At 36.2% G+C, this 19,731-nt stretch overlaps 1 protein-coding gene across 1 annotated transcript in view; it reads right to left on the reverse strand.

The window, feature by feature from the left end:
* Positions 1-220: 220 nt before the first annotated feature.
* igdcc4 (immunoglobulin superfamily, DCC subclass, member 4) overlaps positions 221-19,731 on the reverse strand; it is a 123,511-nt gene continuing 104,000 nt past the window's right edge. The window contains exons 14-20 of the mRNA XM_056461598.1: positions 19,611-19,731; positions 17,659-17,829; positions 17,445-17,579; positions 14,352-14,454; positions 6,968-7,208; positions 4,704-4,832; positions 221-1,518 (exon numbers count right to left, since the gene is read on the reverse strand). The exon at positions 19,611-19,731 is cut by the window's right edge and continues 7 nt beyond it. Coding sequence (XP_056317573.1) covers positions 1,018-1,518; positions 4,704-4,832; positions 6,968-7,208; positions 14,352-14,454; positions 17,445-17,579; positions 17,659-17,829; positions 19,611-19,731 — 1,401 coding nt within the window. The 3' untranslated portion in view covers positions 221-1,017. The remainder of the gene's footprint in view (positions 1,519-4,703; positions 4,833-6,967; positions 7,209-14,351; positions 14,455-17,444; positions 17,580-17,658; positions 17,830-19,610) is intronic.

Raw genomic sequence — 19,731 nt, forward strand, 5'->3', positions numbered from 1 at the left:
TTTAAGATCATAATTTAAAAATAATAACAATAATAATAACAACAACAACACCAATAATAATAATAATAATAATAATAATAATAATAATAAAAGTAAATATATATATAATTAAAAGTTGTCATTAAAAACTAGAAAGAGATATAATAATAATAATAATAATAATAATAATAAAATAATAATAATAATAATAATAATATTAATAATAATAATAATAAAGGCAGCAAAAAATACTTTGATGTGGCAAAAAAATAAATGGGGCCCTTTAATAAATGAGGTTTCCTATGCCACAGGGTCCAATAAGTTATTAATCGGCCTTAATCAGTCGACACATTGATGTAAAGTACATAGTACTCACTGACTTGAATTTTATGAATTTCTACTGAAAAAGGCTCCTACTGTACATCTTGAATGGCCTGAGAGTGAGTAAATTAGCAGCAAATTTTCCTTTCTGGGTTAACTAACCCATCAAACATAAAATTGTTTTGTTAAGAAAAAAATACTAAACATTTTAAATGCGCTGATTTGTGTGTGTTTGTGTATGTGTGGCAACCCTGAGACAGCAGGAGGTGGTACTTTGTGGCAGGGCAATCTTCTTCGACACAATGGATCTTCAACTAATAGCACTGATCTGAGATCAATCCTATGAATGAGTTCTGTTTCCGTATGCAGGGCTGATTTCAGAATCCTTCGACCTCAGAGTAAGAACACTCCGACTTCATGTGTGCATGTAAACATATAAACCACTTCAGCACATTCAATACATGCACACAAAGAGGGATTAAAGTGTGCCACTGATATGCCATAAAACGCATATCCATGGATACTAGTGCTAAAAAAATATTCTATATGTACATACATATAAAATAATGGAACCAAAAGGTTGCAATAAAACAGCCGAGAGAGGAGGCGTGCTTGGCTACAAGAAAAAATAGCAACTTCTCCAGCAGGAAGGTGCCACTTGGTTGGCCTCCTCTGTTGTCCCAGAACAACTTTTATTACATTTCTCTTCCCTCCAGCTTAGGGGAACACGTAGCTGTGTGCCCCTGAGGTAGAATGGACAAGGCCAGAGCTGGTGAAGGATGAAGGGGAAGCGGGGAGACCCGGTGAAGGCAGGACCTTTCCTGTGGAACACAGTCTGTGGGCCCCGTTCTCCAAGGTCTCTGCCTTTGACCGAAGGGGTTTGGACGAGTGGAAGCCATTCGTAAGCCCCACTCCTTGGTTTTTGGCACCGATCGGTCCACTCTCGAATGGTCCATTGTGATTGGACAGTACTTCAGAGATGTGAGTGCTGGGGGTCGGGGATGGTGATTGAGTCTCATGGTTGTCCTCACTATGAGGGCTTGATGGAGTTGCCTTCTCTCCAGGAGAAGGCTGCTGAGAAGATGGAGACTCAAGACAGAGCTCCATGTCGCTTTGTGGCCCCTGGTCAACTGTTTGGTTGGAGAGCTGTGAATGCACAATGACTTCAGCCTCCACCTGGTTCTTGCTGAGGGAATACAGCCTCTCCACATGCCCACTCTGCAAACACAGAGCATCGCACATATATAACGAAAATACAATAATATATACAGTTTAAGTCAAAATTATAAGTCATTTTGTGAACTTTTTTTCTTTTTTTAAATATTTCTCAAATGATGTTTAACAGAGGAAGGAAATTTTCACAGTATGTCTGATAATATTTTTTCTTCTGGAGAAAGTCTTTTTTGTTTTATTTCGGCTATAATAAAGCAGTTTTTAATTTTTTAAAAGCCATTTTAAGGTCAAAATTATTAGCCCTGTTAAGCTATATATTTTTTGATAGTCTACAGAACAAACCATTGTTATACAAAAACTTGCCTAATTACCTTAACCTGTCTAGTTAACCCAATTAACCTAGTGAAGCCTTTAAATGTGACTAAGCTGTATAGAAGTGTCTTAAAAAATAATTAGTCAAATGTTATTTACTGTCATCATAGCAAAGATAAAATAAATAAATAGTTATTAGAAATGAGTTAATAAAACTATTATGTTTAGAAATGTGTTGAAAAAATCTTCTCTCAGTTAAACAGAAATTGGGGAAAAAAATAAACAAGGGGGGATAATAATTCTGACTTCAACTGTATGCATGTATGTATATATATATATATATATATATATATATATATATATATATATATATGTATATATGTATATATGTATATGTATATATATATATATATACACATATATATATATATATATATATATATATATATATATATATATATATTTATTTATTTATGTATATGTATATATATGTATATGTATATGTATATATATATATATATATATATATATATATATATATATATATATATATATATATATATATGTATATATATATATATATATATATATATATATATATATATATATATATATATATATATATATATATATATATATATATATATATATATATATATATATATATATATATATATAAATTTTTTTTAAAGCATTACTGATGTGATTCTATTATTTTATGCAAAATGGTCTACAGGTCAGACTTTAAATATGGTTTTATTTAAATGTACTTATGAATGTTTATCATTTTCATTTAATTTCATTTTCCTTCAGCTTAGTCCCTTTATTAATCCGGGGATGCCACAGTGGAATGAACCGCCAACGTATCAAGCATATGTTTTACACAATAGATGCCCTTCCAGCTGCAACCCAGTACTGGGAAACATCCATACACACATACACTACGGTCAATTTGGTTTATTCAATTCACCTATAGCGCATGTCTTTGGACTGTGGGGGAAACTAGAGCACCTGGAGGAAACCCAAGCCAACACGGGGAGAACATGCAAAGTCCATACAGAAATGCCAACTGAACCAGCTGGGACTCGAACCAGTGACCTTCTTGCTGTAACATCTTAAAACCTTTCATCTTAAAAACAGATATTACAATAATTTCGTTATTTTGAAAATTCAAAAGAGTGAAGTTTAGTGAAAAAAATGCACAATATTACATTTGGATACACATTTATATTCAGCTTTACTCTATTTGATGCCCCCTTACTTCATAAAACAATCTTGTTGACCCAAATACTTACTGACCCCAAATACTTGAACATATATTACTTTTACATGTACAGGTATGTACACTCGCAGACCTCTTTATTAGGTACACCTTACTAGTATCGGGTTGGACCCACTTTTACCTTCAGAACTGCTTTAATCCTTCATGGATTCAACAAGGTACTAGAAATATTCCTCAGAGATTTTGGTCCATTTTGACATGATAGAGTCACACAGTTGCTGCAGATTTGTCGGCTGCACATCCATGATGCGATTCTCCCATTCCACCACATCCCAAAGTTGCTCCATTGGATTGAGTACTGGTGACTGTGGAGGCCTTTTGAGTACAGTGAACTCATTGTCATGTTGAAGAAACCAGTCTGAGATGTTTCACGCTTTATGACATGGTGTGTGTTATCCTGCTGGAAGTAGCCATCAGTAGATGGGTACACTGTGGTCATAAAGGGATGGACATGGTCAAAAACAATACTCAGGTAGGCTGTGGCATTGACACAGAGCTCAATTGGTACTAATGGGCCCAAAGTGTGCCAAAACCACCAGCCTGAATCATTGATACAAGGCAGGATGGATCCATGCTTTCATGTTGTTGACGCCAAATTCTGACCCTACTATCCAAATGTCGCAGCAGAAATTGAGACTCATCAGACCAGGCAACGTTTTTCCAATCTTCTATTGCCCAATTTTGGTGAGCCTGTGTGAATTGAAGCCTCAGTTTCCTGTTCTTAGCTGACAGGAGTGGCACCCGGTGTGGTCTTCTGCTGCTGTGGCTTATCTACCTCAAGGTTCGTCTTGACCATTTCTACATTCCTAAATGCATTGAGTTGCTGCCATATGATTGGCTGCTTAGAAATGTGCAAAAACGAGGGGATGGACAGGTGTACCCAACAATGTGGCCGGTAAGTGTAAATAATAATTAGTATTATAACAATATATAAGCTGATATATAAGCTGTACACATCTTTCAGCTCTTCCTTTATTTCCTAAATTTTATTTTTTAGATTAAATTACAGTAGAAATGCCACATATTTACAATGCTATAATACATTGAATTTAGCTTGACTTTTCACATATTCAACAAAATATTTTTTTCTTCCCTAATTAACCACATCAAATCAAAGTGTTAAATTAATTGTCTGACATAAACACTGGGTTATGGGCTGAAAATTGGACATTGTGGAAATGGAAGGTGGAAGATCCCTAACTGAAATGTTAATGAGTTTGTGTGTTACAATTCTAAGATGGCGCTAAATCATAATTAAAACACAAAAAACGTTTTTAAAAATGTCAACAGGGAAATAAAACAGTGGTAATAGAGGAGAGGAGATCGATAAAAGTGTCATTTTAATGCTTTGCTTCCTGCTGCTCTTATTTCTGAGAAGCATTGAGAAGGACGATAATTGGTAAAAGGTATGCAGATTTCAGCTTTTCATTTCAAGTGTCACATACTAATTAGCTGTGTGTCTTCCCTTCTGTCTGCTTGATGGTAATTACTTTCTCTGTACACTTCCTGTCTGCTTGAGGCAGGATCTATTAGCCCCTTCCCCCATCACAGCACATTCATAAACACACAAGCAGATGAACAAGGACAAAATCTGTTAATGCGAATTCTTGGTCATTTCTACCCTGCATTAGCTCACCTTATTGTTTTCTGATGGAGGTCTCTCCAGAGCTCCATTGATAAGAGCAGAGGAATCCTCAGTTATTGTATCTCTGTATCGCGTGATCCTGTTGGCCCAGTTGCGACTAACTGATCCATTCCAGGCTGGCTGAGTTTGGAGCAGAAAGAAGAAACTGAAAGTCTGAAAACTAAGAGAGGAACTTATTCTCCTGGATCAACATCTTTTGATGGCCTTGGAATTTTCCCTCACAGAAAAAGCAGATGAGCTTCACATGTGCAATCACATGAAATGTGTGAAACAAATGCGATGCACATTAGGAACATGTGTGATGTGTGGTTTCGGAAAACTTTCATTCAAAAGAAAAGAGAACACATGTTAACCAATGTGGCAACATGATTAAATGGGTTTAACATGAAAGTCTTTCACATGTGACTTTAACATGGTTGCACAGGTGAAGCTGTTTTTAATAGGACATACAGTAAGTAGATTAGCTCACAACATGTCAGATGCCATTTTATTCTTGTATATAGCATCTTAAAGAGAAAGTTCACCCAAAAATGATTCCAAACATTTCTCTCTTTTTTTGGCTGGACTTAAAAGTTATTGTGAAGACATCTGGAAACTAGTAACTATCGATTTCCATAGCAGGAAAAAGATATACACCGTCAGCAGAGTATATACAGGAATCAGAGAGTGAAATTCAATACCTTTTAAGACCTTTTTAAAAACTATTTTCATACAATTTAACACCTTATAATGACTTTTTTTAACAGAAACACTGGCGAGATTTTAACTTACAGTATATTTACTAAATATTAATGTAAGAAATTAATCTAAAACGAAAACATTATTCATATTGATTATTGAACATTGATTTATTAACTTTAAATACTTTAAGACCCCACAGACACCCTGCTCAGAAATAAAGGTACAAAACTTTTTTTAAAAAGTCCACATTTGTACCTTAAAAGTACATATGAATACATAAAAATGACAAATGTGTACCTCAACAGGTCCCCACTCTAAAGCCAAATATCAAATTCTTTGACTCTTCCCTGCCTGTTTGTGTGGTGTGAAGTACTCCCTCTCCTATCTTTGATAATTTAGCTCAAAAGTTATTTTACAAACATGACATGTAGCTTTCCAGTCATCTACATTTTAACATCCACTCTTTGAAGTGGTCTTTTTGAAGCCAAAGCTCCTAAAATGTTTATTACCCTGAAAAAACCCTGGTATGTTGGTACCAATGAGCTAGGGCTCAAGATCCTTTGCCGGTCTTTCCCCTTTCTCTCTCTCCTCATTCATTTCTGTCTCCCTCACCACTGTCCTTTAAAATAAAGGTGAATAAAACTGACACTGCATGACTTAAGACAAAATATATTAAGAAGTATTTTAATGTCTGGAATAGAACTTTTAAACTTCCATGATACTCCAGAAATTCCATGAGCTGTGGGAACCTGACCTAAAGGTACAAAATTGTACCCTAAAAGATGCCAATGTGCACCTGTAAGGTATAAAGAAGTGTTTTATTTGGAAAGGTACCACCTCAGGTTTTGTACCATTATTTCTGACAGTGTACAATGAAAGTTAGTGGTTACCGGTTTATCGGTTACCGATTACTTTTCCTTCGGCTTATTTATCAGGGGTCGCCACAGCGGAATGAACCACCAACTATTCTGCCATATGTGTTACACAGTGGATGCCCTTCCAGCCACAACCCTGTACTGGGAAACACCTACACAGTCTCACACTAACACTACGGCCAATTTAGTTCATCCAATTCACCTATAGTATAGCCCATGTCTTTGGACTGTGGGAAAAACCAGGGCACCCAGAGGAAACCCACGCAAATATGGGAAGAACATGCAAACTCCACACAGAAATACCAACCGGCCCTTCTTGGTCCTTCTGTGACCTTCTTGCTGTGAGGCAACAGTGCTAGCCACCGTGCTGCTATGGTTTTCACATTTGGGTGAACTGTCCCTTAGCCAGTTGTAAACAGGGCCATGTTTATGTAAACACGAGGCATACTGTATTCCCCGAGTCAATGACATTGTATTTTGAGCATGTATAACTTTACACAAGGTTAATTTTAGAGTTTAGAATGACCAAATCTTCACTTATTTTTCAATTATAAACAGCCTTATTGTGTGATGGGAACTTCCAAGATTAACAATACTTTAACTCCAGGAACACGTCCTACTTGAGAAAATATTTTCATAGTACACTGTAGGTGATGGTATGGTTAATTACAGTCTCCCCCTGTTATCAACAGTGCTTACCTTGGGTTCTGCAAGGCCATCATCAGCTGCTCCTACATTACCCATGAGACTGTGCTCCTCACTGGGCTCTGTGAGGGGTCTGCTGGGTTCTTGAGCACTGGAGGGCATGAGGGTCTCCAGCTCATGGCAGTCACTGCAGTCGGGCACAGCAGCAGCAGCAGATGAAGCAGCAGGCACTGGACGAGAACCCTTCCTGTACTGAGGACTCAAAGAGCTCGAGTCAAGCCCACCAGCAACATCCCTAACAAAGGCAGAGAGAAACATCATTAAATATGGCTCAATGACTTGCAGTCAAAACGCAGATGTACCTGTATAAAGCTTCGGCAAATCAATGTCCTTGAGGTAATAGCTTAACACAGACTTCCAAAAATCTACATAGAAAAAAATAAATATAAATATAAATATATTGATGCAGCATTTACATATAATGAGAGCTTTACAAGAAAAACTTCAAGGTTTCACCAGAAATTTCTAGAATCAATTAAAACAGTTCAAAAGCTCTCACTCACTTCTTTTTAAAGAGACATAATCTATTTGGTAGTACCATAGACTCTGGAACACAATGTACATAAAGCGATAGCTCTCCAAATGTTTCTTAACCCAAGACTAAAAAAAAAAAAAGGCTGACCCTCCACAAACCTACCATTTTTAAAGAAAAGCACGCTTGCTCAGCAAGGATGCATACTGATAAAAAGTGTCATTGAAGGCATAAAAAAAATTTTCTTCAGCAAATCAGAGTATTAGAAACCATTGTAAAAATGCAGAGTTCCACACAATTCAATCATGTTGCCTCAACACAGATCAATAAAGTTAACTTAACAAATTTAAGTGGATTAAACAAATTAAAAGATAAAACAATTAAGTTGTCCCAAAAAAATCTCAATAATTGTATTGATTCACTCATTTTCCTTCAGCTTAGTCTCTATTTCAGAGGTCGCCACAGCGGAATAAACCAGCAACTATTCCGGCATATGTATTACACAGCGGATGTCCTTCCAGCCACAACCCAGAAATGGGAAACAACCATACACAATCATTCACACACACATACACTATGGCCAATTTAGTTTATTCAGTTCACCTACATGTATAGCACATGACTTTGGACTGTGGGGGAAACCGGAGCACCCAGAGGAAACCCACACAAACACAGGGATAACTCGTAAACTCAAATGCCAACTGGCCCAGCTGAGACTCGAACCAGCAACCTTCTTACTGTGGGGCAACATCGCTAACCACTGAGCCACACTGCCACCACAATTTTATTGTTTCAGTTCATTTAAAATAAGTATAAATAGTTTGAAAAAGCATGATTTTTTGTGAAATATGATGCTAAAAAAATCTGGTTTGCATCACAGAATTAATTAGCCTTTAAACCATATTGCAATACACCCCAAAAACGATGGGTTCTTTCAACCCAAATTTGGAGAAAAATATTAATAAATAAAATTTTTGAATGAATGTTTAACCAGCTTTAACACAGTGTTTGGGTTTGTCAATATTTTTTAAGAGTAAAAACAATTATTTAAATAAAGCATGATGATGTTTTTGATCAAATAAGACCTCTTTTGGCCTCTCCCAGCAACCAGATAACTTCCATTACTGTCCTGCAGAGACTTTACTTACATTTACATTTACATTTAGTCATTTAGCAGACGCTTTATCCAAAGCGACTTACAAATGAGGACAAGGAAGCAATTCACACAACTATAAGAGCAGCAGTGAACAAGTGCTATAGACAAGTTTCAGGTGTGTAAAGTCTAAGAAGCAAAGCATTAGTACAAATTTTTTTTTTTTTTTTTTTTTTTTTTTTAAGAGAGAGAGAGAGAGAGAGAGAGAGGGCACAGTTAGTGGTATAGCCAGAGAGGCAGTTGCAGATTAGGAAGGAAAGTGGAGACTAAACAGTTGAGTTTTTAGTCGTTTCTTGAAGACAGCAAGTGACTCTTACTTGCCAAAAAACATCACCAGTCCAATCAAAGTTTGAGCAGCAGTGTCAATAGAATTTTAATTTACACATAATTATAGTTATGAGCAAACAAAATTCTCAGTGTTTTGTGTTACGTTGGAGGAAAATGTCCAATCTAATTGAAGTTGACATTGTTAAATGATCAATACACTCCAACAGTGTACATCTTGATCTTTAGGCCCAATCCCAATTATACCCCTTAACCCATCCCCATACCCCTACCCCTCATTTTGCGTGTTCACGTGAACAATTTTCTTTAGCTTGAAGGTGTAGGGCTAAGCTGAGTATTTTCAGGACCACACTCGAAGCCAATGGATAAGAAAATTTCCCAGAATACACCATCTACAACAGCAGCATGGCTGCACACAGAAGGAGATGCACAAATTTGTATTTTTTGTCATTATTATGAATTTTTACAACAAACAAGCATGTGTTTTATTACATTCATAACCGCGTTCGTGTTTTACCATTATGGTTTAAAAAAAAAAAAAAAAAAAAACGCTAAAAGTCGGCGCAATAGCCTAGTGGTTAGCCTGTCGACATATGGTGCAGTAGCACGTCAAGGTGTCCTGAGTTCGAATCCCAGCTCGAGGACACCCCCCCCTCTCCAATTACGATCTTATTACCACATTATATTGTTATGATATTGTTGCCTTCAGTGATTTCTTGAAGACAAATACCAAAACAATTACGCAACTGGAATAACTACAGCAGTCGCCATCGTCAATCTCGTATGAAGCAAGAGATCACGATGATGTTGTATGATGAGGTGTGCAGGTGCTGTAGTGCTGTCCCATTCCTTAGGGTTTAATTTTGAAGCACTTCCCCTTCACACTCTGTTTCAAGGGTCAAGGGGAAGGTGTAGGGTAGGGGTACAAAAATAGAATTGGGATTGGGCCTTAATGTTTTGAAAATGTCTTTATAATTAATTTAAATGAAAAAAAACTCCTTGTTTGGTTAAACGTATGGTTGGACGATAATACTGTGTCTGTATGTCTGTACTGCTGCTTTGAAATACCCCAACAAAAGAGAGCAAAAAAAATCATACTGCTTTGTCAGAAATACCCATATATTCCCTTTTATGCACACGTGAATATTAAAGAAGCAGTCATTTCATCTAATGTGCTTGGCTGCAATTTGCCAGCTGGAGGTCCGGTACAACAGCACTCGAAACTCCTCGGCTACGAGTCTGATGAGTGCGCATTAACCCAGTCTCACACAGCTTGTCAAATCAACCACATTAATGTCAATGTACACTTATGTGAAAGCTTTCAAATCTAAAGGTCACACGTGTATAATGGCGACATGGCTCTATTCAGACTCCGTTAACAAATAATCACTGCGGCTCACCACAATTCTCAGAAGAAGGTGAAATGAGTTTTTCTCTAAATGCAAAAGCCCAGCAGACTCAATCTGCCTCTGTGGCTGTTCATTAAACCAGCAGAGCTCTAATAGAGCAAGAGCAATCAGCCATGACACTCTGTCATTCAGCTCTCAATACTCCACATCTGCCACATCTGCTTCAGACACACACAGGGAGATTGAGTGCTGTTATTCACCCATGGCTCATTCCAGACAGAAGGAACATCCAAAAGGTCCTTGAAACTTTTAGAATTTGAATGCAATTTGGGGAGGCTTTTTCACAGCAGCCTATTCATCTTGAACACCCTTTGGGGAAACCAGATTTATTATTTAATACAATTTTTTGCAGATATTGCTGTTGCAGCACCATTTTGAACAATGTTTCCAAGTTTATACAATTAATCTCAGTGGGTCCTATGATGAAAATTTTATTTTATAACACTTTATTACTTATGGTGTTATTTTATTAACCATTATGAGTTAGCTTTATGGTTTCAGAGTTTTGTAAATGTAGCTTCTTTTCATTTAAAAAATTTTTTTTTAGAAATTTTGTTAGGTCATTTAAAAATGTTTGTCTTTATATTTATATATTTTAAACGCATGTTAATGTATACTTTTATAATTTCAGTTTTACTTGTAAAACTTTTTGTATTTAATTTTTATATTGCAGTATGTATATATATATATATATATATTTATATACTCTACCTGACAAAAGTCTTGTCGTTGATCCCAGTTGTAAGAGCATCAAAAAATAACTTGACTTCAAGGTGATCATTTGGAAAAGTGGCAGAAGGTAGATTTTTCTGATGAATCATCAGTTGAACTCATTCCCAATCATCACAAATACTGCTAAATATCTACTGGAACCCGCATGGACCCAAGATTCTCTTAGAAATAAGTCAAGTTTGGTGAAGGAAATATCATGGTGTATCAATGATGATGTATCAATACATTTGTTCTGCCCATTACATTACAAAGCACAGGAGAGGGCAAAAACTTCAGCAGGATAGCTCTCCTTCTCATACTTCAGCCTCCATATCAAAGTTCCAGCCCAGTCACCAGACATAAACGTTTTTGAGCATGTCTGGGGTAAAATGGAGGAGGCATTGAAGATGAATTCAAAGAATCTTGATGAACTCTGGGTTCTCTGCAGGAACTCATTTTTTGCCATTTCAGCTAACTTTATTAATAAGTTATTTGAGTCATTGCAGAGATGTATGGATGCAGACCTCCAAGCTCATGGGAGGGAGTCAAATTCATTCATTCATTTATTTTCTTTTCAGCTTAGTCCCGTTATTAATACGGGGTCGCCACAGCGGAATGAACCGCCAACTTATCCAGCACGTTTTTACGCAGCGGATGCCGTTCCAGCCGCAACCAATCTCTGGGAAACACACACACTCATGCACTATTGACAATTTAGCCTACCCAATTCACCTAAACCACTGGAGCACCCGGAGGAAACTTATGCGAATGCAGGGAGAACATGCAAACTCCACACAGAAATGCCAAAGATCAAGGCATGATCATAGTTTATTTTGGTAAAATAAGCGTAATCTAGAGGCCTGTGCCTTTCATATAAGCCTCTTCTGATACCAAATGATTAACTAAAAGTCAAGTTATTATTTGTTGTTCCTAAAACAAAATATATATATATATTTTTAACTTATACTTAAGCAGTGCTATACTATAAGTTTTTTTGTGTGACAACTTTTTCACCCATGTGTCTTACTGTGATATTTTGTTTAAACAAAATCAATAAGTAAATAGTAGTCCTGTCTGTGTTACTCTGACTACCATATCTACTCTGCAACATTTAAGCCCATAAAAGCAAAAGCAAAGAAAACACTAAACTCCTACTTAATATAACTATACACAGAAGTTTATACAATAGAGTATTGGTTTAGCAGTAGTTTGATAAGTCTGCAGAGAAAAGTGATGTTTCCTTTGGGGAATTCCCATGTTTGCTCAAAGCCTTTCGGATGGGTTAAACAGAAGATATAACCTCTGTATAAACAGAGATAGGAGCCAGCTCCAAATTGGCAGGTCAACTACAAATGGGCGGAATTTGAACTCCTAGTTGGCTGTACAAACTTGCTGGGGGTTTTGATTGGTTTATTTAAAGACAAGTGTCACAGAGTCCAATCCATTCAGTTTTATTAATGCCTACACTAACCTAAACCCTAAATCTACCCCTTACACCAACCTATTATCGCCTATTATGTTCTACACCTACTCTACCCAAATGAATTTAAATCAAACTAATTTAAATTCACATTTAACTACTAAACAACCAGGCGTCACGGTGGCACAGTGAGTAGCATAATTGCCTCACAACAACAAGGTCACTAATTTGAGCCTCAGCTGAGTCAGTTGGCGTTTCTGTATGGAGTTTGCATGTTCTCCCCTTTTCACGTGGATTTCCTACGGGTGCTCCAAACTATAGTGAGCTTAGTCATCCACTTGGCACTCAGATGATACACACATAGATATTTACATTAGATGTCGCCTACCCAGTTGCTGTTTATTGGAAGGAATGCGCCAATAGAGCTGCCATTTTAGTGCACGTGGAGGACTGTGGCCATCCAGAGCCAGAAATACACATATACGCATATATCTATAATCGGGAGTTTTCCCGGTGATCATTATGCAAAAATTTTACATTACTTTTCTACATGGGTGGATTAGTGATCACACGGGCATTCCAGACAATGAGCGTGTGTTTGTGTGCATGGAAATGTACTATCCAACCTCCTTGTTAAATTTGATCTAATCCATGTAATGAAACACACCCCTTTCGATTCGTTTGTGAATAAATCCCCGTTATGATCAACTCCTTCACTTAGTCGACAATAATACAAGTTTCTAGCACCGCAGCGTCTTGTTGTCATATTTCTTTTGCATTGTTTGCTTATTTTATTCAACAAAACAAGCATAAGCTTAGTATTTAGTGCAAGTTGGTGCTACTTGTGTTAAGTACAAAAGTTCATAACATAAGAAAACGTAAGAAACTAAATCTTACCTATGAAATGTTTGTCTTTGTGCTTTGTTTTCTCTGTTTGCTCATTACTACACCCGTACAGATCGCTAAAGTCCAGCATCTTCACGTTGTCATACTGTCTTAACTAGTGCTGTTGAATGACATTTGTCCTGCGAGCACTGTACAAATGTGGCGGCGCTATTGACGCATGCTTAGGGTCCGTATGTGATATCTAGTGTATATATCTATGTGATACACACAGGTGAAGAGGCTGAATCAGCGATGATACCTATAAAATATTACACGGCTCTCAGCCAATCAGATTCGAGTACCAGAAAGAAGGGTTTTATGAATAAATTTAACAGTCATTGATGTAAATAGATTAAATAAACATGGAATCTTTTTTGTTTCTTTGTTTGATTTATTTATTTAAAATCTAGACATTCCAAGCTTTCTGTGAATACATACAGAGACTGGGATGGCAAAAGGTAATTCCTATTTTAAAAAAAGTATATTTCACTTTTATATATTATTTTATTATTACATTTCAAGCCCTTTACTATTTTATGTCTTACCTTTATTTGTTCAATTGGAAAAATATACATATTTTAAGGTCTTGTGAAGTTTTATAAGGTCTTAAAAGATTTTACGGTCTCTGTTATCAGAAAAACAACAACATTTGAGCATATTCATCAACTTTACCAAACATGCCATCTACAGTGGACGCTTCCTTTAATCTACAGTAAATGTGTCAATCATCATTGACATCTGGCGAATCACTTGTTGACCTCTTCAGTCTCATTCGCAGGTGATGCGGTTGTTCAATTTTACTATTTTGTTTGAGTTCATTTCTACATCCTGAACATCTCATTCAAATGCACATTTCAGGCCTTCCTGTCTGCTTCTGTCTAAATCAACAAGTTAGTTTCACAGAAATTATTCATTGTTTTCCCAGGGACTGCTTGCATGTGTAAGTGATGACGGAATTTTCAATTTTGAGTGAATTATTTATAATGACTGTAGCTATATAAACTGAGGCTATGGTGAATTTGAGAGTTTGGACAGGAGCATACCGGGTTTTTCCATTGCGGAAGCTGATACACATGCAGAGCAGGATGCAGAGCAGACCGAGACACACTCCAACTATGATACCAGTCACAGCATGAATATCCAGCTCTACAGGAGAAACACAGAGGGAGAGGGAGAGAGAAAGAGAACAGGATGAAAAAACAGGTGAATGGAAATAAAAGAACCTGTAATATATTTTAGAAATCAGTCGTCAGGTAATGATAATTAAAGTTCACAGTAATTCTATATAAACCATACTCAAGTATTATAATGAAATATTAATCATAACACAAAGCATGATATTAATTATAACTCATTATATGAATGGTGTACGCAAGTCTGTGTGAATTTCTGTGGCCAAGTCTCCACAGAGTGTGTGTGTGTGTGTGTGTGTGTGTGTGTGTGTGTGTGTGTGTGTGTGTGCGTTTGAGGCTGGACTGAAACACTTCACACTCCCTGTGGGAGAGCTATTTAATTGAGAGTCATTGATGGGCAGAGGCAGATGGCAGTCTTTCCACACACAACACACACACACAAATCCATGTACGCACACACACATACAACAAGGTTTCTACAGGTTTCACTAAGTCAAATGTAAGACTTTTTAAGACAATGTAAAGCCCATTAAGAATAAATGTTGGTCTCTTTTGGACTTGATACAGCTAATTATATCTGGACAAGTGAAAGAAAGAGAATACAAGACCACATAATCAAGAAGAGAGAGAGAGAGAGAGAGAGAGAGAGAGAGAGAGAGAGAGAGAGAGAGAGAGAGAGAGAGAGAGAGAGAGAGAGACAGAGAAAGAAAAAAGCTATTCTAAAGCACTGTGGGAGTATTTCAGTGAGTTTTAGAGACAAACATAAACATGGGGACATGAAGTCCGGTTTAAAACTACTTAAAACCAAGAACACAATACTTCTTCACCCCATGGAACCTGCACACAAACGTAATGAAGAAAAAGAAAACATTAACTACCATACTAAATAATGGTTTACAACCCCAAGGTAATTTAAAATAATACAAACAAAAAGTACAAAACCGTGATAATTTTAGGTTCAAGCTCACATTTTCTGAAAGCAAATGTTCACATATCAGCCAAGTTTTATTGCGATTCTGTCACTGAAAGAATATTGCAAGGTCATGGGTTTAACTCACATGCGATGTATACTTTGAATGCAATGCAAGTCTCCGTGGACAAAAGCGTCTAGCAAAAGCGCATGTAAGCAACTGTAAGATGGCTGTAATATTTTGACATTCATTCAACTAGTAATTACGGAAGATTAGCTCTTCTTACATTGCTTTTTAAGTGTAAATAAAAACATTTGCTTTCTTTACATGAACACAAATGAACAGTAAAAAGACAGTTAAACAATTTAAAGCATTGTTACTAGCGTTTTTAAGTCTGGGGTAAGACTTTTTAAAAATTTTTAAAAGTGTTTTATGCGCACCATTCATAATAATTAGCAAAATATCATTACAAATTACACACATTTCAAGTATTACTTTTTAAAAAAAGTTAACATCTATGCTAGTAATGTTAACTGTTATTTTTTGTTATCATATACAGATTTGAAACAAAAAAGTGCTACAATACGTAAAATACATATTTTTGCATGATTCATTTGGCTAATTCCAAAATAATAAAAATAATGCATTTATGTGAAATAGAAATATTATATTTTGCACAACGGTTCTGTCTGGTTCTCAAATCTGATTGGTTGATTTTATTCTGCAATATCAGCTCTCGTACAGCCTCGTCACCCTTGGGAATAATCTCACTATATGTAGTTTGACAAGCTGTTTTACATATTTTACAGCTGTTGGACAACATAATGTACTTTTGAAGCTTTTTTAGATATGAATGTAGTTGTTTAGATTGCAACCATGCAGTTTATTTATAAGGTCAGTGCCAATTTTAACGATTCATAATTCAGCGTATCGGCGGTAATCCAGCCTGATCTCATGAGAAAACTTAAGTATTTTACATTTTGTCAGTTAAGTGGCTAATTTGTTCGAATTTGTACGAGTTCAGTCGAACGAAATTGTGCAATTTTACGAAATTGTATGATTTTACGAAATTGTACGAGGCGGGGCACCTAACCCCACCCCTAAACAAAACCGTCACTGGGGGATAAGCAAATCGTACTAAATTGTGTGGATTAGATCGTACGAATTCATACGAATTAGCCACTAAATCAAAAAGTTACGAATTGCCGTAAGATTGTGTTGTGTAATCTGCCTGTCATTGAGCAGAGCAAAGACGGGTGACACTCCACCACAAGATGATAAATAATTAGGGGAGAAATACAGCGTTTTCTGCAGCTGAAATAATTCTCATAAAACAGGCAATTGATATTCTAAGTCGATCTCTCTCTTTTATATTTTGTATTGCTGTACTTTTACCATAGTAATCTGGTAGTATTTGCTTTGCTTAGGCTTTTTTGGGGTTAATTATTGTGATATGATATCCTGATTGCAACCGAGAAACACTGAGAAATCTCTGTAGACTGATGGCATTTCATGTTCTTCAGCCTTGCAATCTTAAAATATCATCACTTTAGACATTATGCTAATGAATCATTCAAATACTAGCTCTAAAGTGACGTTTGTGAAGTAGCAACGGTTTCTGCTGTTCTGAAGTCAGATGCAGATGTGAATGAATGGTAAAAGAAAGTAGTTCCTTGTACAAAAGAATTTTTAAGACTCTGTATTTGATTTTCTTTTTTATATACACAATTATGCCGTCATACTGTTGTATAAATGCAATATCACACTCGTAGCAGTGCGATGTGGCTGTTTATCGTCACTTGGCCTGCGGTCTTGTGCCAACATACCAGTGTCGAGATACAGCCATATCGCACTATTACGAGTGTTATTTTGCTTTATATATGTGTGTGTGTATGATGAACAACAGTGTAATTAATTATATGGATGAAAGTGAATTTAAATGCAAAAAAAAAACTAAATGTAAAAATTAAAGTGAAATATCTTAATGCTTCGGAAAAAAAGGTGACCATATAAAAGCATTCCAACCTTAAAAAATAAAATCGAGTAAAATAAAATAAAAAAAACATCCACTGCACAAATAGTAAATGCATACCATATTTTTTGGGAGGTGTATAGACATCCTTCACGGGTGAATATGGTCCCACTCCCACCTCAGTGCAGGCCCCCATCTTAAAATAATAACGCGTCCCGCTCATCAGCCCCAGCACCTCTGCACTCGTCACGTAACCTGAGGGACGAGGAAGAGTCAGAGCCACAGGAAATGACCAAGTACAACACCATGGGCTTGTTTGTGTGTGCAGACTGACCATCATGTGTGAGGTTTGTCCATTGGTGATCTGGATGGCTGATGTTGGGGGTGTAGAGGATCCAGTAGGTCAGGACGACTCCATTTGGCTCCAGCGGAGGGCGCCAGCTCACCAGAACTGAGAATGAGTCCAAAGCGCTTAACTGCATGTCCACAGGAGGAGAGGAGGGTCCTGCCAAAAAAAATAAAATAAATACACAATTGAACCACACACACGCACGCGCACGTATGTATGTACGTACGCACGCACGCACGCACACAACAGTCGAAAAAGAGAAGCACAGTAGTTAGGGATAGTAATTATGAACCACCGAATAAATTTTAATTTTAATCATCTGAAACTTTTATTACAACTTATATAATGCAATTAATATTAGCAACACTAGCCCAAATCATAGGGAAATTTGTATTTGGTGCCGAATGAGAGAAACATTGCACATCTCCTTTTTTATTTTTTTTATTTAAAGGGATAGTTTACCCCAAATTATGTCATCATTTACTCACCCTTCAGACCTTTATGAGTTACTTTCTTGTGTTGAACACAAAAGAAGATGTTTTGAAGAATGCTGAAAACCTGTAACTATTTGTTTTTCCTACAATGGAAGTCAATGATTTAAAGGTTTCTAATATTTTTCCAAATATCTTTAACAGAAAAAAAGAAACTCAAATGTTTGGAACCACTTGAGGATGAGTAAATGGGGTGAACTATCCCTTTAAAAGAACTACTGTGGAGTGAGGAGAAGGAAAATACACATTTATAAAGTTTGTAGGCAATAGATGTACTCAAGATTAATATGAAGTAAATATTAGGTCAAATAAATAAAATATTAATAATATGAGGTAAATATTAGGTAAAATATCTAACATATTAATAATATAAGGTAAATACAAGGTAAAATATATAAAATATTAATAATATGAGGTAAATATTAGATAAAATATCTAGAATATTAATAATATGATGTAAATATTAGGTAAAATATATAAAATATTAATAATATGAAGTAAACATTAGGTAAACATTTATAAAACCTGAATATTATGAGCTATATATTAGATAAAATACATAAATTATTAATAAGATGAGTTAAACAGTAGGGGAAAAATATCTAAAATATTAATAATATGAGGTAAAAAGTAGGGAAAAATATCTAAAATATTAATAATATGAGGTAAATATTAGGCAAAATATAAAAAATATTAATAATATGAGGTACAATATATAAACTATTAATAATATAATAATATGAGGTAAATATTAGGTAAAGTGAGCATGATACGTCCCGTTTAAATGATATAGTGTGCTAGATTAAACAAATAATACAAGCATACAGTAAAATGTGGTCACAGTAAATATGGGCTGTGAGTTTTACTGAGATTTAGTGAGCGTAATATCATTTTTTTTAACAGGGATAGATCTGGTTTTGAAGTAGCCACTCTTTTTCTCCCCTCAGGAGCAGATAAAGCTGGTCTCAGTGAGTGTGACACTAAATGGCAGTGTCTGTGCACTCCTCCCTGCCATCACTTGGCCAGACTGACTGACAAGCTGAAAACTCTTGGCCAACAAAAGGGGCAATTCCATCTGGGCTTTTAATTAAAGCCAATTATCTCCTTACGCCTCTCCCTATTAATCCCCTAACTGTTAACCTAACACACAGACACAAACACACACACAGAAACTCACAGGATGCTCACAAACACACACTCATTCATCACTTCCCACTCAGAAAAAAAAGCCAACAGAAATTCACGCTTGTACACACACTATAATTAAAGCTCTCGCTCACGCATGAACACACAAAACACTACCAAATTCACCAGAAACTAAACTCACATGTGTGGAAAAAAGCTGCTGCTTCTTTCTTTTAGGAAGGGAGACCATGTGTAATGTCTTCAAACTTTCTTTTTGATATTTTCTTCATGTGTTCAGTATAAAGGTTGCACCGTACTCACTGTCTGGAAGTGTGGACTCCTCCACTGTGCTGCTGAAAGGGCCACTCATATCAGCTCCGTTAGACTGCACAGCAATTTCATAGCTAGTGAAAGGCTTTAGTGATCCCAGCAAAATCTCCTG

This window comes from Danio aesculapii, chromosome 7 (genome assembly GCF_903798145.1).
Source record: "Danio aesculapii chromosome 7, fDanAes4.1, whole genome shotgun sequence".
Classification (NCBI taxonomy): domain Eukaryota; kingdom Metazoa; phylum Chordata; class Actinopteri; order Cypriniformes; family Danionidae; genus Danio; species Danio aesculapii.